Source organism: Ciconia boyciana, chromosome 20 (genome assembly GCF_034638445.1).
Source record: "Ciconia boyciana chromosome 20, ASM3463844v1, whole genome shotgun sequence".
Classification (NCBI taxonomy): Eukaryota; Metazoa; Chordata; class Aves; order Ciconiiformes; family Ciconiidae; genus Ciconia; species Ciconia boyciana.
The window spans coordinates 6,846,096-6,870,940 of NC_132953.1; the positions used below are offsets into that span (position 1 = coordinate 6,846,096).

General features: G+C 41.9%; 1 protein-coding gene across 4 annotated transcripts in view; it reads left to right on the forward strand.

Moving 5' to 3' along the window:
* The window catches only part of NCAM1 (neural cell adhesion molecule 1), a 157,244-nt gene that overhangs the window by 99,119 nt on the left and 33,280 nt on the right, over positions 1 to 24,845 (forward strand). For all 4 annotated transcript variants that reach the window (XM_072884835.1, XM_072884837.1, XM_072884838.1 and 1 more), the window contains exons 8-13: positions 399 to 541; positions 10,223 to 10,373; positions 10,961 to 11,145; positions 11,499 to 11,595; positions 12,411 to 12,581; positions 13,838 to 13,969. In XM_072884835.1, coding sequence (XP_072740936.1) covers positions 399 to 541; positions 10,223 to 10,373; positions 10,961 to 11,145; positions 11,499 to 11,595; positions 12,411 to 12,581; positions 13,838 to 13,969 — 879 coding nt within the window. The remainder of the gene's footprint in view (positions 1 to 398; positions 542 to 10,222; positions 10,374 to 10,960; positions 11,146 to 11,498; positions 11,596 to 12,410; positions 12,582 to 13,837; positions 13,970 to 24,845) is intronic.

The following is a 24,845-nucleotide window of genomic DNA, read 5'->3' on the forward strand; positions in this document are numbered from 1 at the left end:
ATATAATTCTCCCTGTCCCATCCCTCTGCAGCCACTTGACAAAGCTGCTTATCAAAAGGCTAATTTGGGGCAGAGAAAGTAGACCGCAAGGTGGAAGACTTAGCTGATAATTCCAGGGACTGATCATTTGTACACTATTAAATGGGTTCTACTTCAGATATACCCTCTTCTAGTCCCCTCATACAAGCCTCAACTGTAAGCATGTGTAGAAAAGGCCTTCTAGTCTACAAGAAGGTATCCTCTTCTCAAATGTCACTCTGCTCCCTTCCCCACATGGCAGTAAACTTGTGCCACTTCAAAAGCCTTTTTTCCCCAATGTTGCTTGTTTCAAACATGGCTGTTGACAGGCAAGCTTCATCCTGAGCACCAACTAAATTAAGGTTTCTTTTTCTTTTCAGCAAAACCCAAAATCACCTATGTGGAGAATAAAACAGCTATGGAGCTGGAGGATCAGATTACACTGACCTGTGAGGCATCTGGGGACCCAATCCCTTCCATCACTTGGAGAACTTCCACCCGGAACATCAGCAATGAAGAGAAGGTATAACCCTTCCCAAAACCATGGTCTCATTTGCTGGGATCAGTGCAGCTTGTATTTGCCTGCCTCTACTGATCCAGAATGCATGACAGTCACATGCAGATGCACATGGAAATCATGGTGATTCCCCTCTCTCTAGTGAGAACACATGTGGTCCTGCACAGACTATCTGCTAAAGGGTTGGCTCCACAGCTGAAGTAATGCCATAGGTGTCCTTTTGTACAAAGAGCCATCTCAGTTTATAACAACTGAGGGTATGCTTTTTAACTCCTGTTGGTATCGCTCTGAGTTGAATTAACTTGAAAAGCAGTAGTCCCTGGACCCTTTTCAGAGGAGTTTCCAAAGGGACCTACAGTTGCAGGAAGCTTGTGAAAGAGTTTTTCCCTTCTGTTTCCAAGCTGAGAGGTGGGAATGAGCACCCTGATTCCAGTATTGTGCATGCTGTTGTCATGATGATGATATCATCTGGGAGGGTGGCAGGTGGAGAGGTGTGGGGTATTGTCTCTCAAAGATGCAGTGGACCAAAATGAGCCTGTTAATTCCTTCTTGCCCTTCTGTATTGTATTCTAATACTGCATGTACCTGAAGCACAAAAGCCTGGCTGCCTTTGTGTTCACCTGTTTTGTTGATCACTTCAATACCATTTTGTTCTTAAAAGGCAAAAATAATTAGCAGTTTTTCTTTTAAAAAAGAGTGCTGTTTTTTTTTTATTGTCCACAATTCCCCTTAACTAGACAAGATTAGGATGTGTTGTATTACTGTAGATATTTCATAATAGCTGCAATAAGGTGATCAGGAGGCATAGTTTAGAGCCAAAGAAAGCCTAGACAAAAGTTGGAGTAAGGAGTTGCTGCTTATTAATAATCTTCTAATAACAGGATGCTTCAAGGCTGAGCTAACTTGGGCATACCAGGGGTTCTGACTCAATATGAAGGCAGAAGTTGATAGACTATGAAAGTCTTAATGCAACAAAGGTATCCACTGTCAGTCATCCACACAGCTGCCATTCTGCACTATAGCTTCCTAAATGAGATTTTTTTAATTGCCTCCATGATGTCAGCTCTTCACCATGTTGTTAATGTGTAACTTATTAATAAGGGTGCCAAAGCTTTCCAGCCTTAATTCTTTCTTAACATCTTTTGGATTTGAGGGCTAGTGTAAATCCCTGCAATGTTTAGAGAGAGATTTCCATTGCCTTCAAAGGCTGTTGGCTTGGGCTGTCACTACAGCATGACTGGGGGACCTGTTTTGGCAGGGTAAGGTTATTCATGGTCTTGTCTCTGTCTAGGAGAGCGGTGGGAGGAGTTAAGTGCTCTAGTTCTTCTAGCACTAGAGTTTGGATCACAGCCATGGAAAAGAGCTGTGACAGGGAGAAGAATATAAAAACTGAAATAACACTAAATCAAGTAGAAGTCGGTAGGAGAGCCTGTTTACAGAGAGTCCCATCTGCCCAGCCCAATTAAACTAACAAGATCTCAGTGGCAAAACTGCTAACCATTTTTGAGACTCTCATACATCCTATTTGATGCTGTTAAGTTGGTGATCAATATTAAGGAAAATGTTAATACCCTGATAGTTTCTTATATAGATGGGGGAAAATCAAAGGTTTGAGGTACTACTGTGTGTCTCATTTACTGGTTCAAACCTTCAGGGCAAAGATTTTTTTTAATCATATACCATGCACTTTCTAGGTAGGATTTTTGTGTGTGTGTTTTGTTTTGTTTTTTACTTTTTCCCATTTTCTATCTTGTGCTGTACATTTAGGTGAATGGTACAGATGTCCAGAAAATGCTCAGGTCAAAATAGCTCTGATAAACATTCTATTACATGTACAACCAAATGCGTATATTCAGTTTACTATCCACTTAACTGTCTCTGGGATAGCACAGGCAAATGGATGGTCTTTGTGGGACGAACAATACTATTTTTAAAATTATCAAGCCCTACTTTTGAATATGCTTCAGATACTTGGATGCATCTGTCTTGCTACATGTTGTTTACTTTTGTAATCATACTTCAGTCCAGATTTTTAAAGGTCTAGAGGTGCCTTAACTCCCATGAGCATTTGGTACTTCAGAAAAACCTACCCAAACCCCCAAACAAACAAACGAAAAAACCCTCTCTGGCTTAGAGGTTTTTTCCCCCCTCAGTCTTTGTCCAAGAACAGAGACAGTCTGATGTGTGGACAAGGGGCGGGGGTGCTATAGCCCAAACAGCTAGGTTGACAATGTCACAACTATTTCAACATTCCCACACTTCCCTGAGAGACCTGTTGATATCCTAGCATGCATAGCAAAAGATTCTCCTCTCTATGGCTATGCCTACATAACATGGCACCCCTTGGACAAACAATCTTTTGCTTTGAGGATGGTCTGCAAAGGTAAGTGGTTGTGACTGTGCTCTAGCAGAATCAGATGATTGGCAACTGTATACCAACACAGATGAGCAGACCAAACTTTCAGATACTGGCATGGTGGAAGCTTCCTCTTACTAGTAAGCTGGCAGCTTGCATTCTTCTGCCCTGCAGAGAGTGCAAGTAAAAAAAAAAAAAAAAAAATATTGCTTATGTGGTTTACTTTGGTTGTGAATGTAGGAACATGCTACTTAGGAGAAACTTTTGCCCTGTGAGTCTGATATTCCTGTCTATCACCACTGCAGAACACAGCAAGAATGAACAGGCCTGGAAAGTCATCAGCATGATGATTTGAAATGGTTTGGCTTTATCTTCCCTCAAGTATTTATTGCTGTGCCATTGCAGGGAGGAGGAATGCTTTCTCTTTGAATGATACTAGATGTAAAGCTGATCAAGCCAGTATGCCATATTCCTCATCACCTTTCATGCCCTTTTAAGAGACATGTTTCTTCTATGGTTCTAGCAGAATACTAACTGTGATTCAGTAAATATCGTTTTGATCTGTTGTGTATTGGTCTATACAAGTTTTACAATTTTAGTGCAGACATGAGTGTGTTTCCTGTCAGATTTTTGGATGAGGCAATCACTAAGTACTCTTACCCACGCTTTCATGAAACAGTTGCAGAGACGATCCTAAGTTTCTTACCCAGCAGTATAGCTCAGTGTGTGAGGAATGGGAGGGGTAACAGGTGATGCTTTTATGCAGGCCTTTTAACATCTTGCCAGAGCTGGCAGTAAGTATATCTGTGGCATAGGATCTCACTCAGTACTGCTGTCTGGCCTCCCATGCTAGCTGTCAAGACCTGCATCACATTACCGTTTTCTCTATGGCAAGTCAAAAATAAAGTGAACATTTTCTCACTGGAATGAAGGAATCAAAGAACAGAGGAAGAGATCAGCTCTGGCATTCTTCCTCCTTTATCCTAATTACAGTTTAACCTATACAGTGTTATTGGGCCTTTTCCACCAAGGCTGTCCCACAAGGTTCCCTGTTCCTAAAGTAGGAAAATGCAGAAATATGACTTGTGAATGGATCACAGTTTGCTTCCAAAGGGAAGGGAAAATGCTAGCATGCATGAGGCTCTTGGTTCCCCCTGTATCCCCTGCATGGTACTGAGTAGAGCTTGTGTATCTCTTTGTCTTGGTGAGCGAGAGTTAGTATGAAACTCTCCAGGATGGATAATGTGGTTCTGCCTTTTTTTCTCCACACCCACAAATGCCATTACAAAGAAAGAGCAAACTCTAGGAGTGTGGGAACAGGTTTTTTTTCCTTCTTCATCTTCCTTTAGGTTGACAGGTACTGAACACCAAAGGATAAAAAGACTTTAAATCCCTCTGTGCTGACGCCATAGGGACTCAGGACTGAAAGGGGACTTGCATGGGTATAAGCAAGGCAGTTCCCTGGCTAGCCTGGCTTGCTCAGGTACAGAGAATGACTGGTACATCAAAAAGGGATTATGCTGAATTACTATGGTTGCCTGTTCAGCTTTCAAGGAACTTGTGCACGACAGGATATATATACATAGAAATGATCAGATGATGAGAGTGTTCTAGCCCATGCAGGTGTTGGTGAGCTTCTCTTCAGGTGGTTTCACCTCAGGCATCTAGTTACAAGCAAATAACGTGCTTTTATCAAAGACATTCTAAAATGAGGCTGTCTGTACCATATTTTAATACTTAAGTCTCACAATGTTCACTAGAAGCACTGTGGAAACAATACTATGTTTTTGATTCTCATTTCCTAAGCTTTCATCTCCATTTCTGTAACGTCACTCTTGTGTGCTGTTATATCTGCACGTCGGCAATGCTTGTGCCTCACATTAAATAATGCCATCATGGCTGTGATATTAGCAGGTGATTTTTGACTGCTGAACTGAAATGGACCAAGTTGCAATTGAAATAGAGACCAGAAGAAAAATATTTGAAAGATAAATTATAGGGGAAAAATGAAACCCAGCAACTTTGGTCTTTCTGAACCACAGTGAATATGGTCCACACTGTTGGTGGCTTTCTCTGAATGGGAAATGTATGTTTATTGGTAAGGTTTGTGCATGTTTCACTGATGCCTGTTTGGTTGTCCCAAGCCCAGTAAGGACAGGGTGCACACATCCCTAAGCATAATGAGCTGAACATTATCAACTGCAGGTGCAAAGTTCTGCCCTGCTGTCTCCTGTCCAAAGGGGGTTATAGTGTTTCAATGCTCTGCAGCTCAAGGTCTCCTACTCCTGACACAGTATGCATGTAAAAATGTGTACAAATGCATGATCACAGTAATGATATGAGTGTTAATATTAATCAGTGTGTGTGGGTGGCTAACAAACCAGTGTTAGAAAACCAGTTCTGTAGCTATCTTTGCAATTTAGTGACCTAGCTAATCAGAATCACTTCCCCAGTATGCTGGGAACAGGTTTCTAGAAATGGTGAGATGTGACAAGGGAAATAGTCACTCAATATGTGAAAACAGAAGCAGTCTTTAGGTATCATTAGCCTTTGCTTAATCATTTTAAGACCAATTTATAGGATATTAAATTTTGAATGCAAATCTAAATTGAGGTTATATTGGGAAATGGAAATTGTGATCACCCCACACACATGAGCTATTCAACTTGGAGCCTGCATGTGCACAGAACACAATGTGGTGCATACACTATGATACCTAAAAGCAACCTTTGATAAACTTTTATTGCTTTTTTTCTGTTGTTGTTGTGTTCTATATCTGTTCTCTCCAGGCTTCGTGGACCCGGCCCGAGAAACAAGAGGTATAAGATTACCAGACCTTTAGCAAACTTCTTAGTATTTTGGTTTTGGTTTCTTTTTAAGCATTACAGATTAACAATTCTCTAGTCCAGTAACCACGCCAACTAAACCAGCATTAATAATATGAACAAATTAAATATCAATACATAAAAGAAACAGCTTATAGAGTTAGAAGTTGCTTGGCATGTAGTAATGCATTTTTGGATGAGCAAACTAGCTGTGTTGGGAGTGAGTAATTCTGGTTGTCACTTAAAAAAAAAAAAAGATAAAAGCAAATGCAAAATCTGACAAATACTGCTTTCACCATTTTCTTCTATGCTACCAGTGTGAATCACATCTCTCTTGTAGAGTTTTAAGAATTAGTAACAGCATGTATTCTGGGAAAGTATTTTTTTCCAAAGATAGCCTCTTCTGCTCCAGCCAACTCATCTGTTTGCTCATGGTACTTCTTAAGTTTGACCTTCTCTTAAAGGACAACTGCATCATGTTCAATTTCAAAATCAATGCAAATAAATCTTTCACAAGTTCTATTTCTCCAGAAAATGCTCCAAATTATTAAATTGTTGTTTGTCTTTGATTTGCAAGGATCAGTGAGGGAGTGTGGGATAATGCAGTAACTCAGTTTGGTGCAAATGAGTTCTTTTATTGCTGTTTTGTTTCACATTCAGTGCTATATTTTAAAAATAATAATAATAACAACCTACCTTTACATGCACCTGATTTGTAGCCTTCTTGCTTCAAAATGGACCAGAAAGTATGTCTCCAAGCAAATAGTAGGGGTCAGGTAGAGAACAAAATTAGCCATCAGAACTGGGTGACTTGTATTTGTATTTTTAGAATCACCTTTGTGGAGGCTCTGAGTATCCTGAATTCTTTTTTATTTTTAAGCCATCTTAAACAACAGAGACTGGTGTGGCCTAAACGAAGTGAACTTCTACTTAAGCACCATCTGCCTTTGTTTCATATGGGACTGAAAAGATACTGCGCATTCTTACTTCAAAATAATCTGTTGGAATAGATGAATTGTGGCAAGTGAAGGCATCAGATATTCAGACCAGTTTGCGTTGAAGAATTTGGAATTTGAGTAGTTGCATCCCTTCAGGCCTCATGTTAATTCCTATTACAGTTGTCTCCATCTCCCCTCCCCCAGTGTTTTCACTGTGCTCTGTCTCAAGCTTTTTATTAATATGAGCACTAATACTATTAAGCTTGCTGTCTCTAAAGTTCTTATTGCGTCTGTGTCTTAAAATATCCAAGTGGGATTCTGTGAGAATGTTGTTGAAGCTTATTGTTGCAGCTTGTGTAAAATAGCTAGCATGGGGTCTTTTAGCAGTGTATTCCAGCGGTAGGGAGTTCAGTTCTTGGGAAGCTGAGTGAATACTTGGCATGAAGTGTTTCACTCTTACTAATGCATTAGCTGGTTTAAAGTAAGGAAGTCTCTATGAGCTTCAGTCATAGCAGCATATATGGGTGTTAAATCTTGCTTTCCTTCCTTTAGAGGCACAATTTCAGTTGGCTGCTTCTTCCTCTAAACCACAGTCAGCTCTACTTACTATGCATTGTCCATAATGTCTCAGTTCACCATTCTGGTCCTGCATATACTGGAGAATTGTTGAAAGTCATATTAGCAGCATATGCTAAAAAAACCAAAACAAAACAAAAAAAACCCAAACCAAAACAAAAAAAAACCCAGCAAACCCCCCCCCCCACACATGTTATCACCAACAGATGCTAAAAAAACTCAGTTACAAGCAAAATTACACCTCAGTTACACCACAAACTGGTGATGCCTTTCTGGTAACTGGGAATTAGTGCAACCTTACAAATATTAAGAGCTGCAGATGAGTTCTGGTTAGTGCAGTGCAAGCACAGAGCTAGGAGAGACCCCTTGTCTTCCTTCACTGGAATTTGTAGCTGTGGTCAGGATTTCTGGATGTTGTTTTGTAATGATGTCCACCGTGTGGAAAGCGGGTGAGGAGAAGATATGACTCTCTGAAATTACGTCATGGATACTTGTTTGTGAAAGGACTGAAAAATCCAAAAGGTGGAGTGAAGGGGGGTAAATGCATTTCTTACCTGTCTCTCCTCTTCCTCTTTGGCACTGAAGTATTGAAATCTAGGCCAGCTTTGTACACAGTGACTATGTGCCACGTGGCATTGTCAGAATTTGGAGAAAAACACCTGCATGTATCTCAGGATAAGTTGTAGTAATCAGAGATAGAACCATCATAACCTTTTCTGTAGAGTGGCAGTTGCTGTGGCATGAATTATTGCCTGTGTCCGTTAGGTTGTCTCCCCATTACTAGGAACCATTTTGTTATCTAAAATTCTCAAAATTGAAGAGGCTAGGTAAAGGAATTACAAGTGTCTACATCTGGCTCACAAGTTTCTACCTATCCTATGTCTCTAATACCAGGAATTGTTAGCATCTGATGATATGAAATATGAATAAAGAAAACTAGTAGCATGCTTTCTTGGGTAGATGTCTTTATCTTTTTGAGTATTTTTCCTGATCTTTCTTTCTCTTTACTTGGGCCTTTTGCATTAAGAAACAGAGCTTCATCTTCAGAATTGGTTGCATTGCTTGTAAAGTTATCATTTTACCACGACTGCCTAGCACTCTTTTGATTGTATTATTAGACCTTGAAAAAGTGGGGAAAAGGCAGGTGATACTGGATGTAAAATTACCTTTGCTGTAATGATCATGTGCTGGTGTTTTGCCATGTTTATACTCTTGTCTGCTGATGGGGTCATAGGGACGAATATTTGGGTTATTCACCCAATTAATGAGCTAAAAGAAGCTGGGAGCCTCTGCAGATCTGAAGTCTTGACATTTATGGATCCTACTGCAATAGTTTCAGAAGTGAGCTGGGTTTTGTAGTCAAATCACAGACAAAAGGATAACAGTATAGTCAGCCAGTGAAGAAAGACAAAAGCAGAATTTGGTTGTGTAAGATACCACAGTGGACTAATGTTGTGTTAAGGGATCCTTCCCTAGTTCTAGGAAACAATTCACACAACACGACGTACACAAAATAAAGAACTGTTCCCAGCAACACAAGGGACCAAGCACAGGAGAGGGAGTGGAGTTCGTAGCTTGTGGCATTGGTCAGGGATTGCAGTAGACCTGCGTGCAGGGTAGAAGGAAGAAGAAAAATACATACAATTGTTTTTGTGTCATCAAAGGATACTATTTTTGTGCATATGAAACTTGACTAGCTCAAATGAACTAATATTTGGAACTAACAGAGGTAATCACATTTACTTGTAGAAACTTCATCAGTCTCTGAGATTGAGACCACTGGCTCAGAACAGAAAGAGGCTTCAGGCCCAGAGGGTCTGACCACTTGAGATACCAGAGATGTACTTTGTGCTACAGCTCAGTGCATTTGGCTGTTTAATATCCTCAGGGCTTTTATTCATAATCTCAGTACTTGTCCTGCATCTTCCAAGAAAATTAATGCTCTTGGAGCATTAATTACATTAAGTGTGGCAGGCTGCAGCAGCAGACACAGCCATGAGGGTACCTAATTTGTTCACTTGTGCCTGTGCCACTTTGGAAACTACATGAGAGAGTTGGTGCTTTAAAGCTTCCAAGCTGAAGCACAAGCACCAAGAGCTTGCACGTATGCCAGGATGGAGGGAGGAGTCCATGGCCTTATGCGCTTCATGTATTAAGAGAGCACTTGGGCTTTGGTCACAAATTGGAGACAAAAAAAAAAGTGGTGTGGGATGGGATCGCTGGGTGGCTGCGATCACTTTGAGCAGGTGGTAGTCTGGATTTTACATTCCTTGTTTCTCTGTCATTGACATCTCCACACTTTCTTGCATGTGGGAACAATTTCTAAACTGGCATATAACCAGTGCAGATTGCTCTAGAATTTTCTTGAAGCATCACAAGACCTTGAAGCAGGGTTGTCTCTAGAAGGGTCACATAGTTTTCTTGTCCTGTTCACTGTACCTTGCTTTCTTCAGTGCCATGTTCAGGTGCAAGTTCTGAGCTTTCATTTTGCCGCATTCAGCTCTGAGGTCTGGGTCTGTTCTTATTAATGCCATGCCAAGGGCATCGAAATAAAACAGGTATCGGTGAGAGAAGCGGAAGGCCTGAATTCTCTGAGCAGAAACACAGTAGCCGTTGGGGAGGTTTTCTACAAGAAAGCAAAAATTTTTAACCAGAGCTGGATCTCTACAATTCTCATTCTGGGAAGAAGCTTGATGTTATCTAGCTGTCCTCAGACACTTAGTAGCATCTGATACTTTGGTCCTTCATTTCATTTTTTTCCCTTCCCCTGAGTGCTTTAAATCACTGCAGTTGGCCCTGTGCAACAAGGAATCTTCTTGTTGCTTTTGGAAATGCCTCTCTGTGCCCGTGATTTCACCTGGCCTCAGGTGATTAATTCTGAAGTACTGAGCACTGGAGGGTTGGTGTGAGGTAGACTTGCATTTGTTCCCATCCCATTAGGGCACAACAGGCTCAGAGCTCAGCCTCTAACTCTCTTTTCCTTTCCTGCCAGACCCTGGATGGGCGCATTGTAGTACGTAGCCATGCCCGGGTGTCGTCCCTGACTCTCAAAGAAATTCAGTACACAGATGCCGGAGAATATGTATGTACAGCCAGCAACACCATCGGGCAGGACTCCCAAGCCATGTACCTTGAAGTGCAATGTAAGAAGTGGAGGATGGGGCAGGGAGGGTGTTCATGTGTTTAGAGGGAGGACCGTTTTGATTTCCTTTTCCTGTGATGAGACTGAGGCATCTGCGGCTAGGGAAATGTGTGGTGTTTTGGTAGAGGGCATGGGAAGCAACTCAGTCTGAAATAATTTTGTTGGAGACGTGTTGCTGTGTGCATACATTAAATGTTTGCTCTAGCTGTCTCCAGCTGGGATACTCTTTGCACCTTGGGAAGATTATGGGCCATCAATCTGCTGCAGTCCCATTTGTTGGGTGCATCAGAGTTCTTCCCTAGAACTTCCTAGTATGCACTTCCCTAGATGCGTAGCATGCTGTCTGCTCCTCCTCCCACACTGCGTTAGGAGCAGCCTTTGGGACTGAGTAGGTTTCCTCCTTACATCTTTCAGCCAAAGACACCACCCGTCCCCCTAGATGAGAAGACAGTTCCCATTTTGTATGTTAAATTCCCATCCCCACATGAAATTGGACCCCAGCCAAGGGATCATTAAACTGAGGCTGACTGGGTTACTTTAGGAGATTTTCCGGCTCAAATTGTCTTCACAAATGTGTCTGTCTTTCAGACGCCCCCAAGCTTCAGGGCCCTGTGGCTGTCTATACCTGGGAAGGGAATCAAGTGAACATCACCTGTGAGGTATTTGCTTACCCCAGTGCTGTCATCTCCTGGTTCCGGGATGGACAGCTGCTTCCCAGCTCAAACTACAGCAATATCAAGATCTACAACACTCCATCAGCAAGCTACCTGGAGGTGAGGAAAAGCAAGGAGGGGAGAAGGCATATGCAGCCAGGAAGGCTGAGTGCTATCGAATAATTTATGTTCCTGATGTTGAAGGAGTTAAGTCTTTTGTCAGGGCACCCCATTGGTAGACAAGAAGTTGTGTGGTGTTTCTGGCACATAAATGCGAAGAAAATCAGGTAATAGAAGACACCACCCCCGTTGCCTTTCACTTTCTGCCCACTGCAGTTCTCCCCTCTGTGGACAGCCCTCAGAGTATTAGCACATGTACTTTATTGTAGCTTCTCTCCCCAGTAAATGCAGAGTGCATTCACAGAGTGAAAAGGGTTTTCTGATCCAAGCATGAGCCTTCATTCCTTCCACAGGTGACACCAGACTCTGAAAATGACTTTGGGAACTATAACTGCACTGCTGTGAACCGCATTGGCCAGGAGTCCTCAGAGTTCATTCTTGTGCAGGCAGGTGAGCATCCCAGGCAGGGAGATAAGGACATGCATATGCAGCCCTTGAGCTGAGGTGACAGTGACCTTTCTTTTCTAGTTTGTGTTGGTGGGGTAGCAGGAGAGCCAGCTTCTACTTTGAGAGACTGTTCATAGATTTTTGCATTGGAATGGGTTGTAGATAACAAGATCCTCAGTATCTCTGTTTCCTTGTTTCTGAAGGGTCTCATTCTTTTCTGTGCTTCCAGTACACTTTGACAGAGCTGTGATCTTTGATTTCTGACAGGCATTGCATGTGTGCATATGTGTGCATGTGTGCTTCTCAAAATTGGCAAAATATCCCTAATAGTACAGGTAGTGCAAGAAACCTCAGAGCGCTGTGTGCCAACCAAAGAGGCCCGGTGTCTGACTGCATGACAGACTGGAAGGACCTCTGGTGTCCTCTCAGGGCTGGCGTAGAGACAGATTTAGGAATGGTCAAGCTATGTATTGGAGTGCCCTATGGAAGAGACTGTAGGGACAGAATAGCATCCAGGATGCTCATGCTACTCTGCTCTGGTTGTCCTCTTTTGAAGAAGGTACTGTAAGTCTCCAGCCTCTTAGAGGAGAGACAAGATGAAGGTCTCTGCACTGTCTAATTAACATTCTGTTAAGAATTAGGAAGGCCCTCTTAACAGCCTTCCCCTCCTGAGGGGAGCCTCAGGCCTACCCTTCTCCTCTCCTTTGTGAAGCCATGACAAGGGTGTGTTTGATATTCCCAGTCTTCTGTTTTCTTTGCCACTGGAGCTTGTTTGCACTGTCTTCTGTATCACTGGTTGTTTTCCCTTCCTCCTCCAGATACTCCGTCCTCTCCTTCCATTGACAGAGTGGAGCCCTATTCCAGTACTGCCCAGGTGGAGTTTGATGAGCCTGAAGCTACTGGCGGGGTGCCCATCCTCAAGTACAAAGCAGAGTGGAGGGCACTGGGCGAGGGAGAATGGCATTCGAGGTTGTATGATGCAAAAGAAGGTAGGATGATAAAACAAGATGTTACCTCCCCCACCTGCATCTCAAAAGACTTTCTTTCCTTTAGGGGAAAGCCAGAGTGGAGGGTTCCATAGCTTTGCAATTTCAGCTCCTATATTAATGCCCTAGATGAGTTCTTAAACATTTGCTTTGCAGTGACACCTTGAATTTTCAGTTGGAAATGAGGGCCCCACTGTGCTGATAGCTCTACGTGTGTGACAGGGCACCAGCCTTCTCCACCTACAGAGTGTGTGTTGTAGCACCACGTTCATCTCTGTATCCCTTCCTTGTTTGCACCATCCTGTCTGAGTAAGGTGAAGAACCCTGTGCCTGGTATTGAACTGAGGTTTCACTTGCTGACTGGGGAGTGACTGTGTGCTTCCTACAGAAGGCTTTTCAAGCCTTGTCTGTCAGCCCCTTTTGGTTACCCTTCAGTTCCCCTTGGAACATAAATCCTCCTATTCCAGAAGCAAGTCTAGCTCCCATTACACCCTGTCTTGCTATAGCAATCTATAGGAATACACACTGCTTAAAACGTATCCTTAAGTCCAGTAAACCAAAGGAATTTTGATTTGGGAGGACTATGAAGAGGAGAGCTCTGAAATATCAGAGCTGAACCTTCCACCACCAATCCTGGCTGGAACTGAAATTCTTCTTTTAGGTCCCCACTGGAGTGATGTGATCATAGCTAGAGTCAGGTTTATTTTTCTCATTTCTCCCTTTGTGTCTGTGCAGGAAGAATAGAGCTTATTTCTTTCTTCATATCATGATGACCCCACAGCAGGTTCTTTCCATCTCTTACATTGTGTCTGACCTCCTTATAGATTGTTAAAGGAAAGACATGGGTTTCTCTCCTGCTAAGGGCTTTGCTTTCAGTTGGATTATGCAGCTCAACCGATGAGCAGTTCTAGGTGGTATGTCTACTACAGTCAGAGCCCCACATGACAGTGATCTTGAAGAGCATTATTCAGGGAGCTCCTTGGCTCAGGCCAAGGGCTGATGCCCTCTGGTGTCTACCACAAACTCCGCTACATCCCCTCGAGAGAGGCTGTGGCAATACACCTCTAATCAGCTGTTTGACACAGAGGTGGTAGCTCTGACCTTTCTCTTTGTCTGCACTGTTTATGTGAGGCTGGGCCCAGAAGAGGGCTCCATTACATGGGGTGAGTGTGGCAAAAATATACGATAGAAACATGGCATTTATTGTTGACTTAAAGCCTGAGCCTTTCTTTGCTTTTCTTCCCCTGTTTCTGCAACAGCAAATGTGGAGGGCACAATTACTATCACTGGCCTGAAACCTGAAACAACCTACTCTGTGAGACTGTCTGCGGTCAATGGCAAAGGCGTGGGTGAGATTAGCCTGCCGTCCGACTTCAAGACACAACCAGTTCGTAAGTAAAACTGAGACCTCCCTCTGCTTCTCTGGTTCTCTTTCCTTGCATCTTTCCAGGGAATCTCTGCCATGCATGGATGACACCTTCTTCTCTTACAGACCTTGCTGCACCCTTTGTTTTTGTTGTGCTTTTTGATTGTAGTGAATTTCATTATTAATTAAAAATCTTCTTTGAAGGTAGGAGGCAAAGGAACTATTTTATTTGCACTAATTTGTGCCCTGGGTTACTAGTATAAACTTTGTATTGTCAAAGAGAAGGGGCTATGCAATGGAGAGTTTTAATAAGAAAAAGCAGCAAGTTGAGAAGGGCATTGGTCATAGAGAATGTAATGTCATTGTCACAGGGCAGGTTTTTTGCAAATCAGAAATTAAGAGGCTCAGCATCGGACTGGCCATGCACTGTGGAAGGAGAGAGAGGGAGGGGGATTTCTCTTTTCTGCAAATCACTGCTTTAAGATGCCCATGCAGCACGTAAGGTGATTTCCACAACCTCTTATCTGCTTTACTTGAGTAATCTTCCACTCCAATGGCAGGATGCCCTGCTGTGGCCTAGCACTTTCCTTCCTGTTTCAACCAGGAACAAAAGAGGCAAGAATTAAAAACCAGAGAGTTTTCAAGACAGGAAGGAGAGAAAGAGGAAAAAAAAGTGTAAAGTGGGTAGGAGAGATGTGACAAAAGCAGGCAGGGGAGAGGTGGTCTCTTATTCTTGTGCACAGCCTCATCTAAGTATTAGGATCTGTATTCAACTGCCTACAACCCCTAGGGTTCTTTCCCATTCCCCTTGCATTTAGATCTACAGCCTATCGTTCTTCCCACCATCGCACCCATACTTGTGTACCTATTTCATAGCTCTTCTGACACCACTATGCAGGACCTTCTCCTGAATCCAGAGCTAGCAATATTCCTAGCCTATGTGTGTGCATGCTTTGAGGCCCTGTGAGCTGTGCATGGTCTTGATTTTGTATGCCAACTTCTGCCTCACCAGAATTGCTGGGCAGTATGGGACAGTACAGGTGCGTTGTAGCTTGGAAATCCCAGGCTCAGTGCAGTAAGCCAGCCCTCACAATTGATGTCCAGTCTGTTGTGATAACTCCTGTGACCTACTCCACTCCCTAGGGTTGGTTTTGAGACAGCTGGTGGTATTTTGATTTTCCAGCTCCATGTTCTCTATCTCCTCTTCTCACCTCTTCTGCATTTTTTTTTTCCCCTATCTCTGTCTTTTCTTTTTGTCTGTGTTCCATCCATGGAAAAACTGCAGGCATCCCTCACTCAAGTAAGTGCCTCTCTGCATTCTTTCACTCTCTCTTTATGTTCCTAGAGTGTTCCTCTAACATACGTAACATTAGCTTTTAATCTAGTACCTTTTTGCTCTCAGGGTCTTTAGAGATTAAGTAACTGGTACTGTCCATTTCCTAACAAGACTGACACTAGAATAGCCACCCTACTATGGGTAATACTGCTCTTTTTAGAACAGAATTAGGCATTAACATCTATGTCTTTATTGTAAAGCATGCAATTCAAATAGTTAACTTAGTGATTGTCTAATAATAATAGTTAGCTTGTTGATTACAGAGTGGAGTAGCAGAAGCCTTCATGTTTATGAATAGATTAAAAATTTCAAATTTTAATGACATGTAGATAATTCAGAAAAAAAAAAAAAACAGGAGAAAGTTTTAGCTAAATTGCATATCTGGTTTAGACCAATTAAGATCCAACCAAAAACTCTTGAATTTTTAATACCTTCACAATTTTGAAAGCAAAGATTTCAAGAAAAAATTGACATTTTTTGCCTCTTCTCACTAATACTTTTTACCATTAGTAGTCTTTGGACAGTCTTCCAGCACTTGTGTAGATTGTATACTCCAAATAAATAAATAAACCTCATACTAAATAAAAAATGCATGTTGCCCCCTTCCCAATGTGAAATGAGTTAGAGGGACTTGATGGATATGTTTAGTTGTCAGTTGGGTTCAGTGAAACATTGTATGCTCCATAGCTTTGTGCCTTTCGAATCAGAGTTAATCAATGGCAGCTAAAAGAAACCTCTTTATCCAAGTGAGCATTATTCTGTTTATTAAAGTATACGTCCTTATTGTGAACTGTTGTTATTCTCAAAATTGCATGGGCAAGCTTTATGAAGCTGCTGTCGCATTCTTTGAGATTTCTGAAGCTGAAGTAAAAAAAGGAAAGTTGTGGGGTTTTTTTACCCTAATTACAGGATTTTAATCAGGCTTGTGCTATTTTTCCTTAAAGATTGTATTATACAAAAGCTTGGACTTAGTGGACCACTGGCAGGATGAATGGATTGGTAGTCAAGATGGATGAATGAATGGACAGATGGCTAGACAGAACTGCAAATTGCAGTAGTTACAAAGACTCAACTGGGAGACATGTTTCCAGACCATATCTGCAGTCCATTGCCTAAAATTGTTTGGAGCCTGTTAATTTCAGTAGAAGTAATATATCCCTCATATGAAGTTAATCATGGTTAGTATTATAGCTATCAGGCAAATGATTTGGTAGGCCCTTCTGAATTGGATGTAGTCAACGATACACAAGGGAGATAAGGGCTTAGGTATTCAGTCTCTGCAGATCAGTACCACAGGAAAAGGGAAAAGATCCAATTAAGAAGAGAGGAAAAAGAACATTAAAAGCTTTGTTTCAGCCACATCGACAGATCTGTCTGCCAAGCCTCTTGCTCATCACTTGGGGACAGGTACGTGGCTTTGAAGAACATTAAATCACGCTTGTAGTAGTTTTTTGCCTTTTTTTTGTTTTTTTTAATGTGGCAGTTGGCTATCTATCAGTCTGTAGTCCCTAACTCTGCTCCTTTGTAGGGTAAGTTCCATTTCTTTTTTCCTTCTTTGTGGGCTACAACATTTTTTTTTCATTTACAAATTAAATTCTACTGATGCTCTTTCAAGCACGTTTATGCTTTGCAGCTGAGATCCTTCTGAGCATTTGGTTCTCTAATTCTTTCTCTCTCTCTGGGGTTCTCAAAGCCCATCTCGGTTCATGAACTGGCTTGCAGCAATGGTGAAGAGATTGTTGACACAACAGAAATGCCTTTTATCATCTGTGCTGGAATTCCAGTCACACAATATTACCTGTTTGTGGGCAAAGTCAAAATCAGGAAAAAGCTGGGTGTCCCCTAGTCTGATGTGGTTTGAAGATTACAGAAATGTTTCAGAAATTTTACAGAAAATAATATAAAAAGTGTGTTTTGACACCAGACAAGGCTGTATTTTCAGACTAGCCAAAGCAACTAGTTTTCCTTGCCCTATTACTTAAAGTTTCTACTTGAATGTAAAAACTGACACCATTTTTTAATGCCTGCTGGGATAAGTCTGTAGTTATTTTGATTTTTTTAAATTTTCCTCAATAAGCAAAAAGTAGTGTCTATCTTAGAGGCACATGAATGCCCAAGTAATTAGTGATAATGATGTACTATACTAGCATAGATGAGAATTGTGGGGTTGGGAGGATATCTAACTTAACCTGGGTTTGTACTTTCATCCCAACAATTCGCTGTTTTTCTGCATTTCCTTTTCCTTATAAATCTGAAGACAAACAAAGGCTGCACACAGACCTTGTGAACAGTTTCTTTTTGAGCCCCACCTGTTTCTTGCTGTGGTGCAGGTGGGACCCAAATGTGTGTTCAACCATGAGAGTGTGTGTTTGTATGGTGTGTTTGGTTTTGATATCAAAATATCTTAATGTAAAAAAAAAAACAAAAAAAAAAAAACAAAACCCAACAACAAAAAACCCAAACAAGCCAACAAAATAACACTAAAATAAATAATCCCCAAATTCCACCAGGTCCTAAGGTGGCAATAGGATAGTTAGCAATGGCCTTCACCAAAACAGTGGTCAAAACAATATTTGCTGCCATACACACAGTGCTGGCCAGCATCTCTGCTGGCCTTAAATGGCATTGGTTTGAACTCCTGGGAATGTTGGTGAACAGTGATGTGTGCTCAGTGACCCTGTGGTCTGAGAAAGTTGGTTTAAAGCAAGAACTCAGAGGATCCAAAATACAGGTCTGGCAAAGTGCACTTACTTTGCTTGCACTCTGTGTCCAGAGAGGCTTAATCTGACAAAATCTTACCAATTTGTTTTTTAATTTTCCATCTTTTGGCAGTATTTATCAGGAATCAACTCCCCTCCTCACCTTCCTTTCTTTTTATTTAGCAAGTACTGCTGCACCCACCTCCCGTTTAGCAGAGAGTGAGTATGGTAGAAGAGGCTGTTGCCTTCGTTCCACTTTGCTCTGCATGCATCTCCTCACTGAGTGTGGTGCAGCCTGCCTAACATCCTTGGGTGTTTTCTTTCTTTTCTCTGTGTGTGTGTGTGTATATATATTTTTTTTATTATTATTTTTTTTTTTTTTTTTTTTCCCCTGAGTGTAAACTGCATCTTCAGGTAGAGGAACTACAGATAAGCATAAGTTTGATTTCCAGGACAGAGAAAAGCCACAGACAGCTCCCAGGTATGCTGGACTCATGGAAGGAGGGAGATCAAGAGAAAGATGTAGAGTGAAGCCCTACCCACGTGAAAGCTGGTTGTTGCCATTAAGATTTCTGATCAGTTTGTGTTCCATTCTTGGGGACATCTTATGGGATATGTTTAGCTTTTGTGGTGTGAAGCTAAATTTCCTGAAATCAATTTACCACAGCAAACAGAGTTTAGTTTCTCAGCTAAGTAGAGCGGAAGATACTCAAGTGATCAGCAGGGAATGGCTTGCGCTTCCCTAAGCCTGTTACTAAGACACTTTCTGGAGCTGTGGAAGAAAACTAATTTCTTTATATCCTGCTTCATCATTTTTTAAAAATCTGCATAATCAGATTTAGGCTGCAAACCACATGAGGGTCTATTCTGTTCTCCCCTCACACCAGCAGCACTGATATCACCATGGGAGGAAAAGGAATTCATAGAATCATAGAATATGGTGAGTTGGAAGGGACCCATAAGGATCATCGAGTCCAACTCCCTGCTCCTTGCAGGACTACCTAAAACTAAATCATTTGACTAAGAGCGTCATCCAGACGCTTCTTGAACTCTGACAGGCATGGTGCCATGACCACTTCCCTGGGGAGCCTGTTCCAGTGACTGACCACCATCTTGGTAAAGAACCTTTTCCTAATGTCCCATCTGAACTTCCCCTAATGCAGCTTCATTCCATTTCCTCATGTCCTATCACTGGTCACCAGAGAGAGGAGATCAGCACCTGCTCCTCCACTGCCTCCCTTGAGGAAGCTGTAGGCTGTGATGAGGTCACCCCTCAGCCTTCTCTTCTCCAAGCTGAACAAGCCAAGTGACCTCAGCTGCTCCTCATAAGTCTTGCCCTCGAGGCCTTTCACCATCTTGGTCACCCTTCTCTGGACACACTCTTAACAGTTTGATCTCCTCCTTATGTGGAGGCGCCCAAAACTTCACACAGTACTCAAGGTGGGGCTGCACCAGTGCACTGTAGAGCAGGACAATCACCCCCCTCGACCAGCTGGCTATGCTGTGCTTGATGCACCCCAGGGCTTTGGCTGCCAGGGCACACTGACTCATATTCAACTTGCCATCAACCCAAACCCCCAGATTTCTTTCCACGGGGCTGCTCTCCAGCGTCTTAAGAAGTCTGATTTACCCCTCTCTGTAGCTGTAGTTCTCTGCCCGGTCATGAAGACATGAGAGTGACAGTTCTTTTGTTTTTAAAGATATTACATAGAATAGTAGAGAAATCCCTCACAGCTCATGTGTCTCATGCTGCATTCTTCCCATGACTTTTGGAAGTAGACACATTCTTCTTTGTCATTCTGTCCTGGTAATCCTTGTATTCAGCGCTTGTACAGTCTGCCTTTTCTCTTGGGAGTGGAGTGCTCAGCAGCATTCCCAAGGGGCTTTCAGTCTGTTAGCTTCTCTCAAAACTGCCTTAGTTCTCAAGGGTGCTCACACCTTGTTGGGCTGTTAGATCTTTTTTCCTCCTCTCTGCCTGTACTCTCTGGCTTTAGTGCATGGAGGTGAGAAAGAACAGCGTATCAGGAGGGTAAGTTCTCATTAGTCCTTGCTCCTTTGTCTTCTATTGTTGGGCAAAAGCTAGCAATGGGGTGCTGCTCTAGAGGTCCTCCCAGAAATTCCAGTACTTAATGGGCTAGCAACATGTGAACCTACGTTGCTATTTGGGCCAGAAGTAGGCAAAAATGCTGTAGCTGTCTCTGAAACTGGATTCAGAGCTTCAAAACTCTTCAGGATGAAAAAGCATCAGTAGGGACCCTTGGAGCCATAGCTTGCTGCAGGAACCATGCAGTGCAGGCTGGCTTCCCTGTCACCTGGAGGGGCCTGCACCTGGCAGCACAACTGTCCCTGTGGAGAGGGGTTGGAAAACAGCAGCAGCAGAGCACAATTTTTGCAGCCTCTTCAGGTAATACACATCTGCTGTAAGGATGCATTATCATTCTCAGCCTCTCCTCATTAGACCTCCTCTCTTTCCTTTCTATCACCCCTGCCTCTTATGACTTATTTAGATGGTATGCTTCACCTTTACATGTCCTATCTATCCTTCATGTTTCCATAGCAACTCAGCCTCTTGCTGAATCCGAAAGCTTAGAGCAACCAAGTGAGTAGATGGGAACTGCTCCCCTTTCTGGTCCGGAGTGCTATTTGTTATGCTGTAGCCCTTCTACGGAGGGAATTAAAGTGCTGTACCGCATTATTTTGATGTCTGTTAACCAATAATCTGGCATTAATGTGTTGTGTGAGCATGTAGCTGTTAAGAACCCAGCATGGTACCACTCTTCCTCCTCTTCCTGTTGTGCTACCGAGCATGTGGAAAAAAAAGGAAATAAAGGATTTAGAAGAAACATGGAGGGGGGAGAGAGAGGGGGGGGAAAAAGACATTTAAATGATCATTTCCAAAATGAATGTTTTCCTTTCATGTTTTCCATTAGTAATTTTAGTGTTAAAGCTAGCTTCACAAAAGGGACGTGGACTAAATAATCTTCTTGCTACCCTGCCTAGCTCTATTTTCTGTGAATTTAGGGAGATACAGTTAATATTATACAAGTATGGATGTTGGATGTTGAAAGAAGATGCAAATGAGGAGGTAGAATATCTTACAGGAGAGAGAACTGTGGGGAGAGGGAGCGTTGCCCCATCTTACCACTGATGTCCTGCCTACATTAAGAGGTCTAAGACTTCACAAGAAGTCCGTATCTGAAATGGGAATTGGATTCAGATTCCCTCAGTTCTTGCTCAGTACCTTGTTGGTTAGATAGCCATTCCTAGTGAGTCTGGGTCAGGTAAGCAGATGCTTCCATGCTGGATCTGAGTAGTCTAAGGAAAAGCAGCTAAAACTTGCATTAGTTGATTGGTGCGTAAAAGAACCATTTTGAAATGTCTGGTTTAGACTAGCTGTTAAGAGTTCAGTGACACACCTTCCTGATACTGATTGGATGTATCAAATGTGTGATTTTAATCCCTACTTGTAGGAGATTTGTAGCCAATCACATGCCAATATGAAAGGCAAGCAAATATTTGCAACACAGTCCTGGAAGACAAAGAACAACACTTAAGGAAGACATAGGTTTACATGGTGCATATGTGTGTGTTGAACAACTAATCATTTCTACAAAGCCAAATGTTTTTCTTTTGATTTGCAATAATAAAACATACGTGTTTCTGTGAATATGGTCTTTAAGATAAAGACCCGTGTGTTTACTTGTAGTGGGTTAGAAATGGTTCATCACTTCTAAATGGAAGATACTAAAAGCACGAAGTATGTGATTATTTTGGGGTTTGGGATGGAGGGAGGGGATAGTACAGCTAGTCTAGAACTGTCAAAGGAATTTAAAGAAGAAAATTATCAATGCATTTACGACTGCCACATTCCATGGTCTTACACATTGCATGAAAAGTTTTTATCTGCCGGTGACCACAACGAATGCTTTCCTCCTTGCAGTATTTTTCATGTATACAACATGTCAAACCATAATTCCTGATGCATCTGAAGTGGTAGTGGTTCTGTATTGCTGAAGAGAACTTCTAATTCGAATCAGACTTGGAGGGTGGGGTGGAGAGGGTGAAGGTCAGGGGAAAGGTGGCAACCAGCAGGTCTACTAATAATCTTTTATTTTATTTCTTAGGAGGCAGAGACTCCATTATGGCTGTTCATATGTGGGGCTAGGAGATAGCTTCACTTGTGAGGGAAAATGTTGTGTTAATGTTTTGCAGAACATTCTTTGTTCCTTAAAAAGAATGGGTCTTTTTACCCAGAAAAGATACTAAGAGATAGTTCATGATAAACATTTTCCACACTGTTTTTTGTCTGGGGGGTGGGGTGGGGGGTGTTTGTTTGGGGGGGGGGGGGGTGATGTTGGGATTTTTAAGGGTAAAAGTTTCTTTTTGAAGTTCAGGCTCTTACACTGAACAGAAGCAGATCTGACCTCTCACTGCCTCATTATTATTTGTGTACATATTCAATTATGCAAATAGACACATTTGGTTTGTATGCTAAGTTGTTCTGCAGCATATGAATATGCTATATTCAACAGCATAAAAGGGCATTGGCACAAGGCAGATGCTCTTATAACTTTGCATCATTTAATTATCGATGATGCTGCTGAATGATCTTGTGCCCTAACCTAACCTCAGTGGTTGGATGAATGAAACCAAGAGCAATTAGAAATTGAGAGCTGCTGTGTAGCATCATGAAGCCAGGAAAATGAACAATGGATCTAGCTGAAACCTAATGAAGCTGAAGAGAGTTTCTTCACTGACTTTAGTGAGTCTTTTACTTTATGTGATCAGTAACATATGGGAGATGTCTATAGTCACGTAAGAGGTTTAAGAACATGTATCTCCTTTGACTTAATCCTCTTAGGTTGCTCGGATAAATAGTTCTGTATCAGTGGCAGTAATGAAGTTTTTTCTTGCAGCTCTCTCCACTGTGGAATCTGTTTTGCCTATCAATGTTAAGGGTCACTTGAAAAACTTTGGGGTTTTTTTTTCAGTTGAGGTACTAATTTGGATCTTTCTTCTATCTAGTCTCCTGGTTTTCCAGAATCTGTAGGAACTTTTGTCATATTTACTAAATTCTGGCTAACAGATTCAAAAATTGCAGGATGAGGGAGGTGGAGGACACTGAGCAAGAGACATGCAGGTGGAAAGCCAAGTGTTTTTTTTTTTTTCCTATAAAATCTGTGTTATCTTGCACAGTGCATCCAGCCAATTCAAAATAGGTTGCAGTCTTGGGAAAAAGGTCACATGGGCATCCCAAGGAGCTGGTGACTCTCTTTGCTTTGGAATTTCTTTCCCCAAGAAATGGGCCTGGCCACCAAGTATTTGTTATAAGATGATAGATGTGTGAGTGTGTGAAGCCTATTTACATAAAAAGTGAAAGTTTGATAGCAGCTGTTCATTAACTCATTTGTCTTTCACACTCCTTTTCTTTTTCCTTTCCCTTTCACTCATTCCAGACTTACCAGGATGTAAGTACAGATGTATATATTCTCTGCCACTGCCTGTGTCCAACCAGAATCCAAGAGCTACTGTTGCAGTGCCTCAAGGCAAACAATGCTGAGGTCCCTGTCTCCAAAGGAATTTAATGTTCAGAGACAACTCTAATCTAAGATCTAGTTAGCTATGGAGTTAGGGCAAAGCATTTTCACAGAACAGACAAAACTGTATCTCTCCTTTTCATGCTTTTTAAAAATATGATCTGCAAGTACGCTGGTCAATGGTCTGTATCTCTTAACAAGCCCTGATAATAACAGTAATTATAAAAGACATTTTTATCAGGTTACTTGGTCTAGTAGTCCTGAGAGAGACAGAGCTGACTATGAAAGCCCTGTGTTTTCAGATTCACTTAAGTATTGCCTGTGAATAGAAGCCTGTGTGTACCAGGGCCTCCTTCCCTTGCAAGCTCCAAGACAATCAGTGTTCTGACTACTTGACTTCTACCCATTACAATAGGATGAATTTCAAGGTTTTAAGCTAAAGGCAGTATTTCCAAATGTCTTCTGTGTCTTAGAAGCCTCATCCAAAGTAGCTTTCAGTTATATCTATACTGTTAATTTTGCCCTTGATCTTTAACTAAAGCTTTCTCTCGGGAGGAATTGATCTCAAAGGCAACCTCTCTTGCCTGTTTTTAAATCTCATGTTATATTAGGCTTCCTGGGGATTTGGAAATATGTTTCCTCATGAGCAGAAGACACTGGATGCTTTTCCAGGCAATCTCACAGTGACTCCTAAACTTCCCTACTTCATGATGCACCTGCGTAGAGTTCCATGAGTCTATGTTTATAACTAGAGACAATGGATTGAAAGCTCAGATGTAACAAATTGATTTTACATTTTGTACCATCAGTTATTTCCTCAGTAATGGTATGCCCTTAATCTTGTCAGATACAAGCACCCAAAAGATTAAGAGTTTAATTCTCTTTACACCAAATTAACAGAGAAGTACCAGAGCACTGTGAAGTAGCCTCATTAAGATGAGACAGAGGAACGATCATGAAAAATGCAAATTGTAAAGTAGATAGTAATTTAGGAAGGGAAACAGAGCATTGAGTTAGTGGTGTCCTCCAGTCCCACAGCTGATTTTTTTTTTTTTCTTCTCATTTCCCTGTCATACAGTCTGCGCACTTTTTCATTTCTTTCAGCAGTAGCTGTCTTCCTCATGCCATCTTTGTAACTAATTTCCAGTGCGGAGCACTTCATTCCTCTCCTTGTTGACAGAAAAACCCCTTGCACACATGAAATCATCAGTGTAATTGATTGTACATGACTCATGCCATTCCTTGAATCTTTAGGCTGAATGTGTTGGGTGGAGCTTGTGCACTCTGAGTGATAACCGTCAGTCTGGCCAAATTCTGGTTGCAGCTCTT